General features: G+C 38.9%; 1 protein-coding gene across 4 annotated transcripts in view; it reads left to right on the top strand.

The window, feature by feature from the left end:
• Positions 1–18,677, top strand: part of GALNT18 (polypeptide N-acetylgalactosaminyltransferase 18) — a 228,079-nt gene that overhangs the window by 171,924 nt on the left and 37,478 nt on the right. For all 4 annotated transcript variants that reach the window (XM_017824981.1, XM_017824982.1, XM_017824979.1 and 1 more), the window contains 2 exons: positions 4,077–4,214; positions 8,324–8,419. In XM_017824981.1, the coding sequence (XP_017680470.1) occupies positions 4,077–4,214; positions 8,324–8,419 (234 nt within the window). The remainder of the gene's footprint in view (positions 1–4,076; positions 4,215–8,323; positions 8,420–18,677) is intronic.

Genomic DNA, 18,677 nt, shown 5'->3' with positions numbered 1-18,677 from the left:
TGTTATTAAATTCCCATTTAACAAGTAATAATAAGTCTTAACTATGCTGATAGAGCAGAAAAAAGTAAGCCTGCTATAACACATTTTAAAATTAATTTATTAACTAAAGCAAAAATTATTAACCAAAGGAAAAGTAAATGCAGTGTGTGAACTTAACTGATTTCTTCACATCACAAAATTCATCAAGATGTTTTTATAGTAGATCTTGTACTGCCAACACTGATTTTGTTTATATTTTTGAAGAGGAATAACAAGCTTTTTACTACTTGAATCTCCAGTCATTTTCCCACCACACATGTAGTAATCATCATTGCACTGAACTTATATTCTCTTATATTTCCACAAAAGCCACTGCTGTCAAACCGTAGAGGAGACTTAAAAACTGGAAATGGCAAATTGTAAATCAGCTTTTAATAGTGGTAGTCTCTTCTGTGATGTACTGAGATGCCTCTGTTACAGGGAGAAATCTGTTACTATGTGCATGTACAGAACCTGCAGCACAAAGAACCTTCCTTAGTTTTTCTCACCATTGTAGAAAACCAAATAAACACAAACATACCCACACACTTATTAAAAATGCCCTGGGGAACAGCTTAGTTTTCATGGTTCTAGCAGGCCTATAAAGCCTGAATCTGTTCATTGTCTGCTAATTGCTGCAGGATGTTCCAAGACAGTGTGGAACCTTGGTGACCATCAGAAAGTTTTCCTGGCAGAAAGACTGTGACTTACAGCTGGGTACATTCAAGTGTTCACCCACCTTTCATATTTTACTGTGTGGAAAAGAGGGAAGGACTTGGAAGAGTCCCTCTGCTCCACTTTCATGAGGCCCCACCATGAGTGCTGTATCCAGCTCTGGGGTCCTCAGCACAGGAAGGACATGGAGCTGTTGGAGTGAGTCCAGAGGAGGCCACCAAGATCATTAGAGGGATGGAGCACCTCTCCTATGAGGAAAGGCTGAGAGAACTGGAATTGTTCAGCCTAGAAAAGAGAAGGCTTTTGGGTGACCTAATTGTGGTCTTCCAGTACCTGAAGGGAGCCTACAAGGGAGATGGAGAGGGACTTTTTGCAAGAGCATGTACTGACAGGAGAAGGGGGGATGGGTTTAACCTGAAAGAGAGTAGGTTTAGATTAGATATTAGGAAGAAATTCTTTACTGTGAGGGTGGTGAGGCACTGGAACACTTCCCATCCCAGGAAGTGTTTAAGGCCAGGTTGGATGGAGCTCTGAGCAACCTGGTCTAGTGAAAGGTGTCCCTGCCCATGATTGGGGTTTGGAACTAGGTGATCTTTAAGGTCCCCTCCAACCTAAGCCATTCTATGATTCTCTGAAGAGTGTTGGGCTTCTGTTTGGTTCCTACAGCATGACGTGCTCAAGTATCCCAGATCAGTTGTAGAATTTTGAAGGTGTTCTATAGCATTTTTGTGTTCATTGTGCAAGGCCTGGTGCCAAGAATCAGGGGAAAAGTTCTGGAGACCAAGGAATTTCTTTTACTTTCCCATGCTAAACCTTGTGAGTACTGAGCTGAATCTGAAACAGTAGGAAGCAAGGACATATTTAAGGAAAGCAGGAGAGTACAGTATAAAATTATACTCCCAAGCACTGTAACTGAATCAGTCAGCATAAAGAAAATCATTAGTGGGAGTCCTCTTTGAGACATCTAAAGGTCAGGAGCAACTCAGGCTCTGGTTGGTACCAAAAACATCAGGAGAAAGGGGGAGAATTCAGTGTAAAGAAGCAAACTGAAAAATAACTTAAAGCTTGTGGGACACTTGTAATACAGACTTCCAGTAATCATGTGACAAAGAGACAGTGGATGAGAAAAAACTAGGGATGGTGAAATACCAAAAGGGCAATTTTCGAGCCAAACTTAGCTTCAGATAAGGGAAAAAGATGTCAAGACCTAATTTTGAGAGACATGCAGAGGGGACAGAGAGATAGCGTTGCCAAACACTGTTACACAAGTGGGTAACTACAGGAGTAATTCTCTGTCTGGAAGCTGATGAAACAGTGCACTGGTAATGGACTCTGTAGGTAATAAAAGTGCATTCAGTTATAATAGTCAGGACTTTCCATGAAATATGTTATTCCAAAATGTTAACCACAGGACCTGATTTTTCCATGGAAAAATTCACAGATCTCTGAGAAGTCAGATGTTTCCAAAGGTTTTAGTCTTTGAGAGCTAATAACAGGAATACTAAAAAGGAGTCAGACTCATTTGGCAGTGTGTTGTGACTGCCCTCCCGGGATCTCTGGGGGCTTCTCTCTGACGTACCGAGCGCTTCAAATAGGGATCTCAGATGCCATGGTGATTTCTGCATCACAAACACTTAGATAAATAGATTCAGAAAAGCACTTAAAACCCAAAGGAAAGATTCATCAAGTCCCAGAAGCAAGAACTGTGCTTTCTATGCGTTCTGCCTCTGCTTCTGGTTTTGTTTGTTGGGTTTTTTTCTCCCATCATATTCTCAGCTTTGGGAACACACTGACTTATTGCTGATGATAAAGCCCATGTGCTATATGTGAGCTATTTTTCTTCTCCAACTGCATGGGAGGATATGATCACTGAGGCCCTTGATGCTCTTTCTTACCTTACACAATAAACTGTGAGGAAAAAAGCGTTGGTACCTGCAGGGTTGCAAGAAAAAGGAGTTGAGGTGCACTGGAACAATTTAGAACCTTATCCCAGGAGTCTTGTTAGTGATGGAAGTCAAATGTCTGTGAGCTGGCATCCTCCTTTTCCTCACACAAGTAACAGATAATCCAGCAAGTGCATGAGCAGGATTTGTTCATGAGATCAGTTGGTTTTCTTACAGCACCCTACAGCCTCTTCCTCTGTCTAGTCATTTGCCACAAAAGTCAGGAAAAAATGGCCACTTGAGGAGTAGCTCCACATAAAGTTTTATGAATGATGTAGGGTTTGAGGGGAGGAGAGTCACCATTTTTAAGGATGAGTTATGCCTGTGTATGCCAGATCTCAGTTTCCTACTTATTAGTATACTTTGCTCACGTGGAAGTCAGTTTTACTTCAGTTAGGAAATGCTTCCATAATAAAATATACTTGTTCTAGATTAGCATTAATTCAGTGCTTTGGGATGCATTTGTTGCTTTAGCAGTTCAGAAGCCTACTTATACAGATAGCTTTTTGATGTGTAACTAAGAAAATTCAATGCTTTCAATGTTATTTTTTAATCCTGTCTTGTGGCTGACAAAATCTTTGGTGTGTTTATGGCTCAGTAAAAGCTGTTGTATAAGTAGATAGATTATAAGATTTCCCCATGAAAATTTATTTATCCTGTGTTTTGCTCTGAGGCAGGACTGGTAGAACACAGTGTGGAGTAAAATGTCTCATTTTACTTCCTGTCAAAGAGCAGCCATGGATTTGCACTTAGATACCTCTCTAAAAATTTCTACTGCATGATTTTAATGTGATAAATTATTGATTTTTATATACAGGGACTTTATGAAACTCGTGCTTTGTGATCTGCTCTAATGATAAGCGAGAAGTAGGTTAGCCAGAAACGTAAAGGCGAATAAAAACTGGGGGAGAGAATATTCTGCAAATGCTTTTAACAAAAATAGCAACTTCTCTTTTACATTCTAGGAGAAATTTAATAAGTGCTATTTCAGAGAGGTGAGCAGAGCTTCCGCTCTTTGCAGTGGAACAGTGACCCAGACTTCAGAAATGGCCAGAAAGTGTCATCTACTAATGATTAGGCCACAGTGGAACAGCAGCAATAAAGTTGTTTCTAGGGGAACTTTCTGCTTCCTGCCAATTCCTTTTGGATTTGGACAGTGCCAGGAAATTAGAGAGCAGTGATACTCATTGGAAGCTGTATCGAAACCCCACTGAAGTCAACAGCAGTGGTTCCATTCACCAAAGCAGCCTGTGACAGAGACCCCACCATGGTGACCTGTGTCATAATTTAGCTGAGACACTTATGGAGTGTGTGTGGGCAGCAGATTCACTTCACAACCAAGAGCTGGGAGCAATGGGGGAGACTCTGGATGTTTAGTTTACACGGAAGTGTATTTGCTGATGCCTTTTCTGCTTTTTCTGTCCTTTGTTTCATGTGCAGGACTCTGGAATTGATATTGGTGATATTTCCGAGAGGAAGGCCCTAAGGAAAAAGCTCCAGTGCAAGACCTTTAGGTGGTATCTCGTCAGCGTGTATCCAGAAATGAGAATGTATTCAGATACTGTCGCCTATGGGGTGGTAAGGATCTTGTTCACATTTCCCATTCTAAAAAGGTGTAATAGTGGAAATAATTCATGAAGGAAATGCCTGGTTCTAAGTAGAAGAATCAGATAAACTTCAAGTCACCAGTTAAATAATTTGTTACTGGTTACTTGACTGAGACAACTGCTCTGCTGTCATTCATGTTGAGGTGTTCTGGACGTTATCTTCTTCCCTGATTTTTTGTTTGTTTGCTTCGTGGATTGCATCCCACGCAGAAATACTCAAGGTGTGATTTTTTAGATACATTGTTGCTGACAGTTGGAATGTTTGTGGCAACAGGTAATTTCACAAAATAAACTCTATTTCAGCTGCAACCTTCTTAAGATTGTAGCCAGATCTTAATTTAATATTACAGAGTCATTTAGAATAGGAAAGACATTTAAGATAATCAAATTCAACTGTTAAAGGTTGATGCCTTCCCCTATTAAACTTTCAGCCATTTAACAGCAATCCTGATCCACCCTAGAACAGATATCACAGCAGACATTTGCTAGAAGAAGTTATCAAAGACTGACATTCCAAACTAAGCAAATCTCACATAGCTAACTCGTGTGTAAAGCACCACTAAAGAGGTTCTAGGATTATGTTGCATTCAACAGAAACTGCAGCTACATCCATGCATTTTGGGATCATCATCACTTGTGTGACAGTAGTGCCCTTGTCTGTGTTGAAATCATACTTGAGTTGTACTGTGCTAATTAAAGCAAAGGCAATTCTTGACCCTCAAAAACTGGCAATCCAAACAGAGAGGGCAGGTATGCATGACATGGAAGATGAGCATAGTAAGTTAATATGAGCCCCTAATAAGGTAGTAGGCCTTGGACAGCTTTTCACATTCTTATCCGGTGGTATATTAAAAAAAAATTGATTTCTATGAATTAAATTTGCCTTTTTGCATGCAAGTCCCATTTGGGAAACGTGACTAATAAGAGCAGACCTTACAAGTGAAAGGTTTGGCTTGAGACATTTCTCAAGAAGTCTGACCTGTGTGGTTTGCCAGTATGGCTCTGCAAGAGCCTCAAGGGTGCCATAGAGCAGCAGCTCTGTTTTTGACAAATGAAAGGATTGCACATCCTACAATATTCCATGACCCCTTTGATGATCAACTAAAATAATAACGCTGGCTTTTCGTACAATCAAACAAGAGAAGAAAAGCACTTCCAACAAAGGTTTGGGTTGTTGCTAAATGCATGAGATAATGGTTACCTTCCAAAGTAGTTCAGAACAATGCCAAAATCACACCTGTGTGCAAGGAGCCTCTTCCATAGATGGTGGAATTGCCCTCAGCAATTCCATGATCTAATCAAATGTGGAGTTTCCTGAGGAGAAGGAGGCATAGCAGCTAACAAGTGCATGGTTCTCTTGTAGGTAGCTCTGGCTAAAAAATCTCTGATTGCAGGTAGAAATGATACAATATAAAGAAAGGAAGTCCAGTGGAGAGCAAAGGTATTTGTCTCAGGGTTAACTCCACATTGTGCAAGTCAAAACGAAAATCAGCAGCAGACACCCTATGATTTTATATTCTGCTGAGAGTTTTTCATCAGCCTTTGGGCAACACACAAACTAAAAAGAATAAGAAGAGTTTTTTACAGAAATGCTGAACTCAGTGGTCAATCTGGAGAAGAGAAGCCTGCAAGGAGATCTTGGGGCATCTTCCTGTACCTACAGGGGCTACAAGAAAGCTGGGGAGGGACTTTTCACAAGGACATGTAGTGATAGGAAAAGGGGGAATGGCCTTAAGCTGAGGGAGGGCAGGTTTAGATTAGATACCAGGAATAAATTCTTTCCTATAGGGATGGTGAGGCACTGGAACAGGTTGCCCAGAGAAACTGTGGACTTCTCATCCCTGGAGGTGTTCAGGTCCAGGCTTCATGGGCTTTGAGTAATCGGTCTAGTGGAAGATGTCCCTACCCATGGCAGGGGTGTTGGAAGTAGACAATCTTTAACATCCCTTCCAACCCAAGCTATTCTGTGATTTAGGGACTGCACAGTAATGCACATGATGCAGTCTATAGTCTGCAGTATGTGAGTAGCCTCATCAGCTAAGAAAGATGTGAGAAGCAGGCCTTATTTATTCTATCACAAAGGAAGTAGTGGACAACTATGACAACAGGCAAAGGGGGAGTGTTTTAAGCTTACACAGCTTACTGATTTATGAAATACTGTTGTGTAACACTAAAAGACAAAGTGCCCCAATCTTTTTAGTAGAAGAATTGCTTGGATATCTAATCTTCTTTCGTGTCTGCTTTCCTGTTTGCTTGCCTGTTTTACAGTGGAGAAAGGTGTGATGTTTCAAAGCATGTCAGCTGCTTTCTTATTCTTTAAATGCCTCCATTCATCAACTGCCTTCATTTTTTGTATAAAATATAGATATTGCTTCTATAACATTATCATCAATTTAAAAAAATACTGAGTAATTTAACAAGATATCTGAGTAGAGGTGAATATCTCTTTAGATATTCTAAGTAAATTGTAGAGTTGCAGCTGGGATAAGAGATTGATATATTAAATCTGAAGAGCTCATTTTATTTTTTCATTTTCAAGGTTCATAAGAGGATTGGTGTCCAAAGGAATATGGTGTCCTGTCTCTTTTTCTGTAGTACCTGATCACCAGGCAGCTGCTGTTAGGTTAAGGTCATGTTTCTTTTCGAAGCTTGGGACTCTGAAGTCTCTGTGTCTGTTTTACTGCTGGGTCAGTCCTCTCAGATAAGTCACATGCTGATGTTGGTCAAGGCAGATTTTTTTGCTTCCTTTATTGTGGGGATTATTGTGGAAAAGATTATAGCGTTAGGTCTAGGACAAGCATTAGAACCAGAGTTTATGGAAGAGGTTTTGAAAACACAAAGGTAGGGATGGATCCAGGCACGAATTAATAAGTCTGATATTTATCATTGCTTTGGATAGAGAGTGGTGCCTCGACATCTGGCCATGATTAGAGTTGTGGTTATGGTAACATTTATGGATGAGAGCTAGGAAGCCTAGAAAGAGGAGACTTTGTTTTATTCTCAGTGCTTTAATTCTTGAGAATAATACCAGTATTGATACCTAATGCATATTTTCTCTTTAACATTGAGATCTGTCTTGTCTATTACTGAATTTAGAGTTTGGTTTGGAGTTGGAAGTCTTGCAGAGATGAGTCGGTGGTTTTGATTTTATTCATTGTCTGGCTCTGGTCTCTGGCTTGTCCACACTTCTTACATGCTAGTGCAGTTCTGGACTTCCTTTCTAAGCATATGGATTTGTTTTCCTCAAAGGAGGCTCCTGTGCACAGCTGACTGCTCAGTTAATCACAGATGGCTGCAAACCACATCACCTCTTCACTCCCTCCATCACACAGCCCTGTCCTCTTCCCTGAACTGACCTTATACCACTGAACACCCTTATACATGTCCATGGGTATGCAATCCACATCTTTGGCCCCACACTTAAAAAGGCCTTCCAGCTATCTGTGCTCATTAATTTAGCACTTCACTTTCAGAAAACTCTGCCTCAGCATTGCACAGGTAATAATATACAGGGCTTTGTGATGACCAGGGCCACGTACTTTGCAGTCTGTTCATTGCTGTGTGTGGGTTAGCCTGGAATAATGCAAAGGGGAGCTAATGCATAACAATTGGCCAGAAGTCTCCAGGTGTCAGCAGAAAGGAGTTTTTTGAATTATTTCCAGAAATCAGAAGACTCTCTTGAGGGATTCTGAAAAGCTGTTTAGTACCTCATCTGTACTGCTCAGCCAGTCACACTGCTAAAACATTCAGGTTCTGTATATAGTGTGTACCAGAGGCTCATCAGACTTAATGTTTTTAAACGTATATGAAAAAAATTATCGCTATCTCTGAGGGCTTTCTGAAATCTACCCTGCCTGAAACTTTGTGCAACATTATGGAAATCAGTAGTGTTAGATGATCAGCAAGGAAGAATGTAGTCCAGGTGCTTTCTCTTCAAAATCTTCACTGCAACATATTTTTAATTTTGTATATTCTCTTGCTCAACTACATATGATTTATTTTTTTTTTAAGAAGAGTAATCACATCCCTTTTTTCTCATGTAAAACTTGCTTGATTTCTTTTTCTTTCTGTTTATTTTAGCTGCAGAATTCCCTGAAAAGTGATTTGTGCCTTGATCAAGGGCCAGACACAGAGAATATCCCAATCATGTATATCTGCCATGGAATGACACCACAGGTTAGTTTGTCTGATGATCTCTGATATTGCTGCTGCTCTTTGCAGATTGTGTAGGAGGAACCATCTTGTACCTGTCATTGTTTTCCTCTAACAGTACCTCGGTAAGCTGTTTGGTAGCTCTTTTATAGAAAGATAGAACATTATTTCTGCTGTAAATTGAGAATCCCTTGTACATTAATGCTTTGACAAGGAAGTTTATTTATTAATTTTGAAAGAATTTAAGGAATATGAGAGTCAGAACTTTCCCAGATTTGTTGATAAAAGCTTTCATTTCTGATCTTTAACTGTGCATGTCATATGAATTAAACAATGCATTTTAAGATATTTTACATACATATATATAGGTATACTCACAGTTTATTTATACATTATCTGAAGCAACATCTTTTTTTTTACTTTATATATTTACTGTCTTATTTCCACAAATCTGAAATGTACAGACACCCTCTTCACACCATACAGCTGTGTCAAATTCCAAACTATGTCCTTGTGGAAAATCCTCTTCTAAAGCTGCTTTTTTTTCTTTCTCTGCTGTTGTCTTGTTACTCTAGTATGTGCCAAAGACTCAAATTACCAAAACCTTTCCATTTTCTTACACAACAGCTGGATTTATTAACTTGGCAAACAAGAAGGTTAAGACATGTGTCACCCCAAATAAGTGAAAGTGTTTCTAGGCAAATCTTGACAGGAAAAGTAATGTTACATGGCCTAGAACATGCTTGTCAAAGACAGATGTGCAGATAATTTAACTTTAAAGGTAACATATGCAAAAATTACATAAAGGAAATGGACATACTTGTGGGAGTGGTTGGAGAAACTGAAAAATCCCTCCAGTTTCAATAGTTTTTTTATCTGACTACCTTTTATATTGACTTTCTCAAAAGGAACCTATTATGCCCCACCTTATGAGGTTATGGAATGTGGTTTTACACTGGAATTGTCAGTTACCTGATCTGACTGTACAGCAAATGAATCCTTGTAACATCTCAGAAATAAACACAGAGCAACAGGGTAGTCTTGTCCCCTGTACCTGGATCTCACAGTGAGCTGGAAACGTGAGCTTGGTGAGCTGCAGATATGATTCAGTGCTTCCTTGCCAGGTTACACACACTGCAACTGTGTTCTGTGCTGGCTTTCTTGGCTGAGGGCCTTTAATATTGATTACTAGTGGCATCATGCTCTAGTAAATTATGAATGATGAAGGCAGAAATATCTGAGAATCCCATCCATCAGACTCGTTCACTGCGTGGGCTGTGGCTTATTTGTCACATAATTATGTGGGAACCACTGTTTGCCTCCAGGAGGTTTTGAAGACAGTCCTCAGTGTTTGTGAAGGAACTGTGCAAATCACCCATGAGCCAGAGACATTATTCTTCATCCTCTGGGAGGATACCATGACTCTCGTGGCATATCATCCGTGAGAACAACACACTGCAGGCATGGTTGTAAATTCCAATTAGAAATTTTAATTAGAGTTGAGAGACAAACAACAACAAAGAAAAAGTGTCTTCAATTAGCACAGTTCAGTATTCACCAGATAAAGAACTACCTTTGAATGTCTTCTCAAGTTCTGTACAAATGAGATAGCAGCAAATAAATGACAGAGGGAAAGGAGGCAAGGGAAACTTTTCTTGATGAGATCCTGCTCCTTTGTAATCACAGTGTTATGTCTCCTCCCCATTACTATGTATTTAACTAATGTTAAAAACAACATCCAAAAAGGCCCATATATGGGTAAGGTCCCAGTAATGAGGGAGAACTTTTTTAAAAGGGAATTAGACTTTCTCTGTGTTAGGGATTATGGTATCAACATGGTTTCAGCATACTTCTGCAAGATTTCCATTGCACGTGTTGCACCTCTTGCTTAAGCAGAGCTGCAGCCATTTACTTTTTCTCTAGCATGTTGGAAATATTTCTATAAATATTCTTTTTAATCTTAGTGAACTTGCCAGTAACCACAAAAGATATGGGTGAGATGCTAATTTTATTCTAGTCGTGGTGAAATGCTATATGAAAGGGGATATTTTGCCCAGCTGGCAGTCCTTCTCAAAAGAGATCAGTGCCCTGATCCAGGACTGCCTGTGTGAGTGTTTGGGTGATGCCCTTCTTAGCTCTGGTGCAAAGTTTTGCTGCTGTTGCTGTTCCATTTACAATTTCATTGCTGCCACCATGGAGAACTTTGCACACTTGCATCTAGATGTGCAATAATATATCTGACTGTCAGGAACCATTCCCACATATGCAGCTTAAGTTGCTGTTCTTAGTTACTGCTATAGCCCCTCTTCCAAACTGGATAACTTCCTTTTATTTTTTCCCAATAACCTCTTTCAAATGTTTTTGGATTTTCAGATTTTTGCATAGGAAATGGCTTAGATGAGGTGACATCAAGGAATAGTTTTAGAATTGTAGGCATAGCTACTGTTTCCTTTTAATATGTATTACAGAGGGAAGAAATCATTGAAGTAAACAGAAAAGGAACTGAGTACCTGACATTAAAATTCCATGCTCCATTTTTGCCGGCAGTATCAAAAACATCATGCGTAGCTTCATAATTAAATGCAGTAGAAAATGGCAAGGAAATATCCTCAAATATTGCAATGAAATTGTCAGAAATAATTTTCCCTGTGGTGTTTTAGTTCCCTTTTAAATAGAATCAGAGGTAGAGATGGTAAGAATTCTGTGACTTAGATTTCCCAACCTTTCAGCAGTCCACTCCATATGTCTATGTAACTAAGAGTAGCATATTCATAGTTCATTCCTTCAACCCTTTATCTTGGAGTGCTTTATAACTGTGTTTGTTTTGTACTTCCCTTCTGCAAATATAGAAACCGATGCAAATCTTATGTAAGGATAAATAGCAGGATGGAATGGAAAATCAGAACATAATCTGTCCATTTCCTTAGCCCTCTGATACTACTAATGAGAAAGAATTTCTCCCAGCAGGGTATTTGGCTTGGCCTGAAAAGACAGAGAGCACTTGAAAAACCAGAATCTGTCATTAGGCATGTTTTCTACCCTCCTTCCATCTTCAGAGAGTGCTTTCCAGGGTAGCTGTATTTTGTCCTGGGCCCCAGGAGCCTGAACACTTCAGGAGTTACGATACCATCCACTGTAGAGCCCTGTGCGTGTTCAACCAGTGGAAAAAACAAAATGAGTGATGATCCTGCAATGCATTCACATGTATTTAAGGGAAGATTTGCTATTCCTTTATCTTTAGTAAGAATTATTTCATTACAAAATGTTGCCCTGATGATTATAGATTCTGCTGAGAGCTTCCTCGTCTAGGTGGTAGCATCTGAACAGCATAACTGTTTAAGTTGCTCATCCTCCCTTGATTCTGCTGCCACAGGGTTTTGCTCCCTAAGCATCACATCCTTCCATTTCTGCTTTTGGTCACTCTCTGCCCAAAACAGAACTGTCATTACTACTCCCATCTGTACAGCAAGATACAGTGGTATGGCATATGGCATAACTTCCCAGACTCATTAGCAAGAACACAGCCATCACAGCTGAGCATCTGCTATGGCTTCTTGCAGCCACCAAGTACTGGGCAGCTTTTAGATGTGCATGAACCAAGGCCATAAAGTGGGTTTTTTACTTTTAGCGTGTTGATGGTCAACCATTTGTAAGGGGCTTTTAGCATCTGTGTTGGCCTGTCATAACAGGCTGTGCTGTGCTGCTTCTGCTTAGCACAGCTGAGCAAAACTGGCTTCTGCAACTATTAAAACAGCTAATGTAGTAAATGCAACATGGTAAAATAGTTAACAAAAGTAGGTCAAACAGGCTCCTACTACGCTGTTCAGTGGTGGTAGAAATCACGTTGCTTTAATTGCATGAGGAGAGCTGAGGCAAAGCACAGCTGCCCCCCATCAGTGTGATGAGAGAGGGAATTAGAAAAACTGGGAGATGAGGTGGACTTGGCACTAAGGGAGAGAGTGAGAGGAGATAAATGTAAAGAAAAGAAGGGAAGGCAGAAGAGCAGCAGTGGCAAAACAGTAGGTAAAACATAAAGTTCGTGTGAGGTTGTGGGGGTTTTGCTGTTTGTTTTTTCAAAGTGGTTCATGCAGAAAAGGATAAAGGTACTGTTTTAATTCTTCACCATGTTGAAGTAAAGCAACAATATGTTAGGCCTTAGAAGATCTATTTCCAGCAGCGCCCCTATTTTGCATGGAGGAGAGGGTTTGCTTGTACTTGCAGTAAGCACATGCCTCAGGCCTGACTGCATTCTCTTCCTAATTCTGGGAACCTCCTGAGCCTGGATGTTTGTTGTTAAGACTGCTGTTTAACCAGGCCTGTAATCGTGAAGGCACACTGTAGACAGTGTCACTTGCATTAAAACTACTCCTGAGTGATAATTTAGATTTTTTGGTGAGAATGAAACACCCCATTATTAGAGATTTTATTGTATAATAAACGAATACCATCAATCAATGAAGTGATATTTTAAGTACAAACTTACTTTGAAAAGTGCATGTGATTGAGGGGATAATGGGCAGTTTTGTTCTCCTGTTCCATAGCTTCTGGCTCATATAATTCTCAATTTATAAGCAGTTAAACCCCAAAGCTCATTCAGTGATATGAAAGTCAATACAAGCCAGTCAGATTTTTGGGAATTCAAGTTGAGGACCAGAGTCAGAAGACTAGATTGGGAGAATCACCAGGAAAGAAATGCAGGTGAGAAGGGACACCCATTTATATCATTTATTTGATATCATTTCACAAGAGATTTCAGAACTGACACTTGGACACCTGTGACTCCAGCCCTGTCTGGTACAAATTATTGCATCTCCACTGAAGGCAGTGAAACGAAGTCATTCCAACACACAGAGTTGTGCCAGTTCACACTGTACAAGACTCTGACCTGAAAAAATGATGTTGTATTCTAAGCACAGTGTGGGAAGTACTTGAAACATCTGTTACAAAAACTCCCAGTAACTTCTAACCTTCTAAAAACTATTTGTGTGATTCATGACTGCTCCTTTCAAAACGTTTTTCAGATATATTTTTACAAAAGCTATATTTTCTTCAATCAAACCTCTTAGCATGGTGTTTGTTCATACACAGAAATTTGTTAATTTGTAACCACGAACATATGTATGACTAAAAATGGCTATCATTGAGGGCATTTATATTCCACTAAAAAAGTACAGAGTCAGTCACAAACACTGTATATTTATTAGTCCAATCTGTAAAACCCAGGAGAGGAAAGATTCATAGATGTTCCACAAATAATTATCAAAATAATTAAAATTGCTTTGAAAATTATTTGGGGGAGAGAAGAATAAATTTGTCAGCTTATTTTACATGAATAATTTAGACATCTCTAAAGTTAGTATGATCTTCAAGTTATTGAGACATTACAAAGATAAACATTTCAAAATTGAGTTTTAATAGAGCCTTAATTTTAGTAAGTCTGTTGCTATGTTGAATTTTTTTCTTTAGATTCCTGTGCCTAATGAAATTCACATTGTATTGGACAATCATCAATGTCAGGAAAGCTGGGAGAACCACCCCATGCTTTGTCAGAATGAGTGTTGAGGGAATTAGGAAGCAGAAACAGTACCCCTCTTGAGACTGGCTTTCTGTGTCTGTGAAGTATGACGACCAACAAGCATTGCATACCATTTTATAAAGAGAAATTAATAGACAAAATGTGATGTATACAATTTACTACAGGTAGGCTTTACATAACACCTTATCATTTGCTTTAAAAAAAAGAAGTCAGTGAATAGTGCAGCTGCTTTTCCTTGACAGTTTTAACGCTGCTGCCGACAGAGTCCCACGATACTGCTGTCCTGAAAAGTTTTAGATAAAGGAGCTCCTGAAGCTTAAGAATAACATATAGCTGTGATGACTCAAATTCTGAGCTGCCTTACGGATGAATATGTGTTCTCTTTCTCCTACACCTGAAAATTAAACTTATAGTAATATTGTAATCTATTGTGTTCTAAGACACTATAGTGAGATATATACATTTCAGAAAAGTTCGTCTGTTATTTACAAGTATTGTTCTGAAGTGTGTGTGTAAAACACATAAGCATTGCAAACTGAGGACTGTGCAAGAAGACAGTATAACAGAAGGCCCCACATGTAGCAGTTACTGATTCTAGCACTTTTTCCATGGTTATCAGGGAATAAGGAGGGACAGAACAAAACCTGCCGATGGATCAATGATTGACCCTTCAGTCGAAAGATCACTGCCCTGAAGATGAGATGTCTACAGTAAACATTTTCAGGCAGTCTTTTTTTTAAGCAATGAAAGGAAGCAGAGCAGGTGTTTAACAACTCTCAGTTATATGAAAACTCAGGGTTGGTGTTCACATTTGTCTTCAAGGTAAATGTTAGACACGTTCAGTGCCTGTGTATGAGGCAGCCTGATCTGAGATCTGCTCTGTGCAGTACCATTTCTTTCTAGAACTAGAACCAGAATAACTTTTTTTTTTTAATCTAGGTTGCTCAGTTCTGTAGAGGCCCAAGCAATAGAAGATAATTTAGAGAGCCAGTGAAACTGCCTAGCAAGGATGGTTTATAAGCATTAATAAATTATAATTTTTATTTTAAACATATTCTGTAAATTGCTATGGCAATTAATGTCTTATATAGGACATTCCTGCTGGGTGGTTTATTAAGGCTATTTATATTTCTGCTAATTTCTTGCAGTGCATAAATCCTGATTTTGATCACAGTAAAGTTAATAGAAATTGTGACCTTGTTTGCAAGGGAAGCAGAATCTGGAGTTGGTTTTTTGCAATCCTTTTCAAAGTTGAGTTTTTCTATGTACGGCTGAGAAGCTAAATCCAGCAACACTTTTTCAAAGCTGCAGTCTCTTTAGAATATATAACAGGTGCATCAGGAAGCTACAGAGATGTTTCAAAGGCTTCTAAAACCAACCAGTCCTTCTTGGCTTAGCACAGGAAGTACACCACTTTCTTCTTGGAGATGTGTTGTGATTGAAGACTTTTCACACTGCATATTATTTTATTATTTTAATATTTTTCCTAAAATTTGATTCTGGCCAAATTCTCATTATTTACTGCGGTGCAAAGCTTCGGAGAACCTTTTAATCTGATTTCTGGAGTGGGGGTTTTACTGAGCCGTTTGCCATGAGTGAATTATTCTGTACTTGCTGTGGCAGTGTTAAGGTTTGCTGTTGGACTCAATGATCTTAAAAGTCTTTTCCAACCTGAACAATTCTGTGATTCTAAGAGCCTTTCTGCTGATACAGATAACAAGACTGTTACCCAGTCTTCTGTGTTGGTTACCTCATTCAAATCCAACATCCACTGCCTGGTGGGACAAATTCCCTTAACTAAAGAGAGTTGTTCTTTGGCAAGTGAAGGTCAGTAGTGGTGAATTTTCAGCTTGTTCTGATCACTAGGCCCACTGGTGAACAATTTTTAGACTGTGTTTTGCAAATGACCACAGGTCTTTAAATAGAAGGACAGAGTCTAAGCTGTCTCTTCATTTTATGAAAGGATCAGACATACTGAATGTCATTCTCTGTTCAGAGAGTAAGAGGCATTTGAATTCAAAAGAATAAGCACAAGAGGTCCTTCTTCAGGCTTCAGACCTAGGATAGGTCTTTTGTATGTTGTGCTTCACTGGCTAAAAACAAAGGAAAAACTGTAGAACTCCCTTCTTCTAAATCAGAGGAAATATCTTTTACATCTCTCAATTTGGAAATAATGGAATGGATATTTCTGCTTATTTATTTTTGTGTTTAAAACCATGTAGTGTAAAAATGTTGTGTATGCCTGTGAGAATTGAGAGAACTGATCACTTGGAATTGAAATTCCAACCATGGTGAAATGAAAGAGTTGAAAAATAATCCTTTTATTCCTAAGAGTAACATTGATTTTCTCATTTGGAAGCATATAGAATTTTTGTAGTCTTGGAGAAATGGTTTTGTTTGGAAGAAATTTTTTCTTTGTTTAAATAGGATGGTCTAGAATGAAAAAACTTAAAAATACCTTAGATGCTTCTGAGATCTATATTCTTCCCTAGTGCACAGGATCACTGCTGAAGGTGAGCATGAATAATGAAAAAGGAAAATACTACTATAAGCTGAAACTAATGATCTGGCTAAATTACTAGTCTTGACATGCAGGTTCCAGAACCTGAGTTGGAGTTCAAAAGAAAGAATTCAAAAAGTCAGTCAGTTCTTTCGAGTGCTATGAGGAAGAACATTAAGAACTTGAATTACTTGAAAACTTAGAGCCAAGAAGGCTCTAAGAAAAAGGTCTTTTTAATTAATACTGGCTGATTGCTAAGCATTTTCTAACTAAGAAATGACTGCTCATTTATGCAGGTAGGTGCAGCAGAAGAGTCAAAGGTAACTTGGCCAGTGCCACAGAAGACACATGTTTGAAAAAGTAAATAAAACCCCTAACCACAAAATAGAACAGGAATAAAAGCAGTTGTCTGTAACGTGCCATATCTGTTCAGTCATCCATTCTTCCAAATAAAAGGGAAATGCTCATCTCAGAGAATGGATAAGAGCTCTTTCATGATAGCAGTACTATTTAATATTTTATAGTAGAGGTGCTGATGCAATTTTACATCTATTAGAAGATGTGCTGAAAAGATGGAGAAGCGTAAGTTAACCTTTAATGGAAGGAAAGATTGCAAATGCTGATCAGAAGTAATGTCAGAAAGGTACTGAGAAAGTGCTATCAAAGGCATTCAGTTTCTCAGCTTTTGCCTAGTAAAGCAGGATTTCCACAGAGATAATAGAAACTTCAATGGGCAAGAAAATCTGATGTAATTTACCTAGACTTGATAAACTCAGCTTTTATCACATTACTGCAGAAAAGAATAACGCATCACGTCAGCAAAAAGTAATAGTAAGTGAGCTTGTGGAGTGCTCAGAGCAGCACACTGGGGCCACAGAGGATGCTCATGTGTAGAGACAATGGGATTAATCCATTAACACCTCTGCTCTCCTCTGTTGGACCACAGTTGGGGGCTTTCTCAGTTTGTGATTTTTTTTAGGCGGGATTTCCTTTGTTGTTTTTAAGAATAACTTGTTAACTCATATTGCTGTGTATTACAGAAGGTTCTTCACAGATTTTTTAAAAATAATTTGTGAAGTATTTTCACTTCATGTTTTGTGCATCATGTTATCATTACCTTGCATGTTTTTTGTATTGCTTTAGATGTTGGAATTTTTGCCTCTCAGTCTTTGGATTATTCTCTTCGTCTGGAATTCTGTTGCCTTTCTATATGACTAAATCCTACATTAGCATCATTATCATCTTTTCTGCTTATCTTGTCCACTGTTGATATGCCTTTTATTGATATGGGTGGAGAGGAACATATATCTGCTGTCTCTGTGGTTTGATTAGAAGCAATCTGTTGTGCACTTTGTTAAATAGATGAGACTGATGCAGGAAGAGGGGAAAATGGAATATCAAAGGAATTGATTTTCAGGCTATTTAATGTCTTCTTTTGATTGGTTTTTGAATTTTATAAGATTCAAATTATGGTTTCTGAGCTTCTCATTGTCACTGTTAGAACTTTCTACCCCAGTTTACATTTTCAGGACAATTTGCCCAGAATATCTGTAGTAAAAAAACCCACACTGAAAATATAATTGAAACAAACTGTTGGGAGCAACTGCAGTGCTTAAGAATTTAGAATTATCAGAGCATTTCAAGCTCTCATGTACTGTTTTAATTTAGAAGAGATTAGAGTTGTCAGCCTGAATATTATACAATAGGTCAGAACTGTTCTCATCTAGCAAATAAAAATGCCACATAACATGTCCAGGCAATTTTTTTTCTTGTGTTATAGTAAGTGATTTTTTTTTTTTTGTATGGATAGCTTTGGACAAAAAGATTTCAGCAGGTAAAAATGTCAAAACATTTGAAAACATGAAGGTGAAATATTGCTGGGCTTCTAGATGATGAGCCTGGCACATAGATTTTGGATTTGGATTCCGTGTGTTTCCTGTTGAACACTTAAGCCGATTAAAGGTAATGCTGCCTTTCATCTTTGGTTTGGTTCAGGAGCCCAGGCTTACAGTGGGTTCTTACATCCACCCAGCGAGCTGGTGCTGAAGGGCCTTGGAGCCAACACCCCCAAAACACACAGGCTGTCGTGGTTTTGAAGCTGCTGCTGCTTTGTGCAGGGCTTGGCTAACGCCCCGATCTTGGAGCCTAAAGCTGCCCTCACTCGAGCACTCTGCAAATGAGCACTACTTACAGGGGGTGATATAGGACAATCAAAAGAGAAGGGCAGGACTTTCCTTTGCTAAGTT

This window comes from Lepidothrix coronata, unplaced genomic scaffold, assembly GCF_001604755.1.
Source record: "Lepidothrix coronata isolate B3197 unplaced genomic scaffold, Lepidothrix_coronata-1.0 Scaffold115, whole genome shotgun sequence".
Taxonomy (NCBI): domain Eukaryota; kingdom Metazoa; phylum Chordata; class Aves; order Passeriformes; family Pipridae; genus Lepidothrix; species Lepidothrix coronata.
The sequence above is the reverse complement of the archived record's forward strand: the minus strand, read 5'-3'. Positions and strand labels throughout refer to the sequence as shown.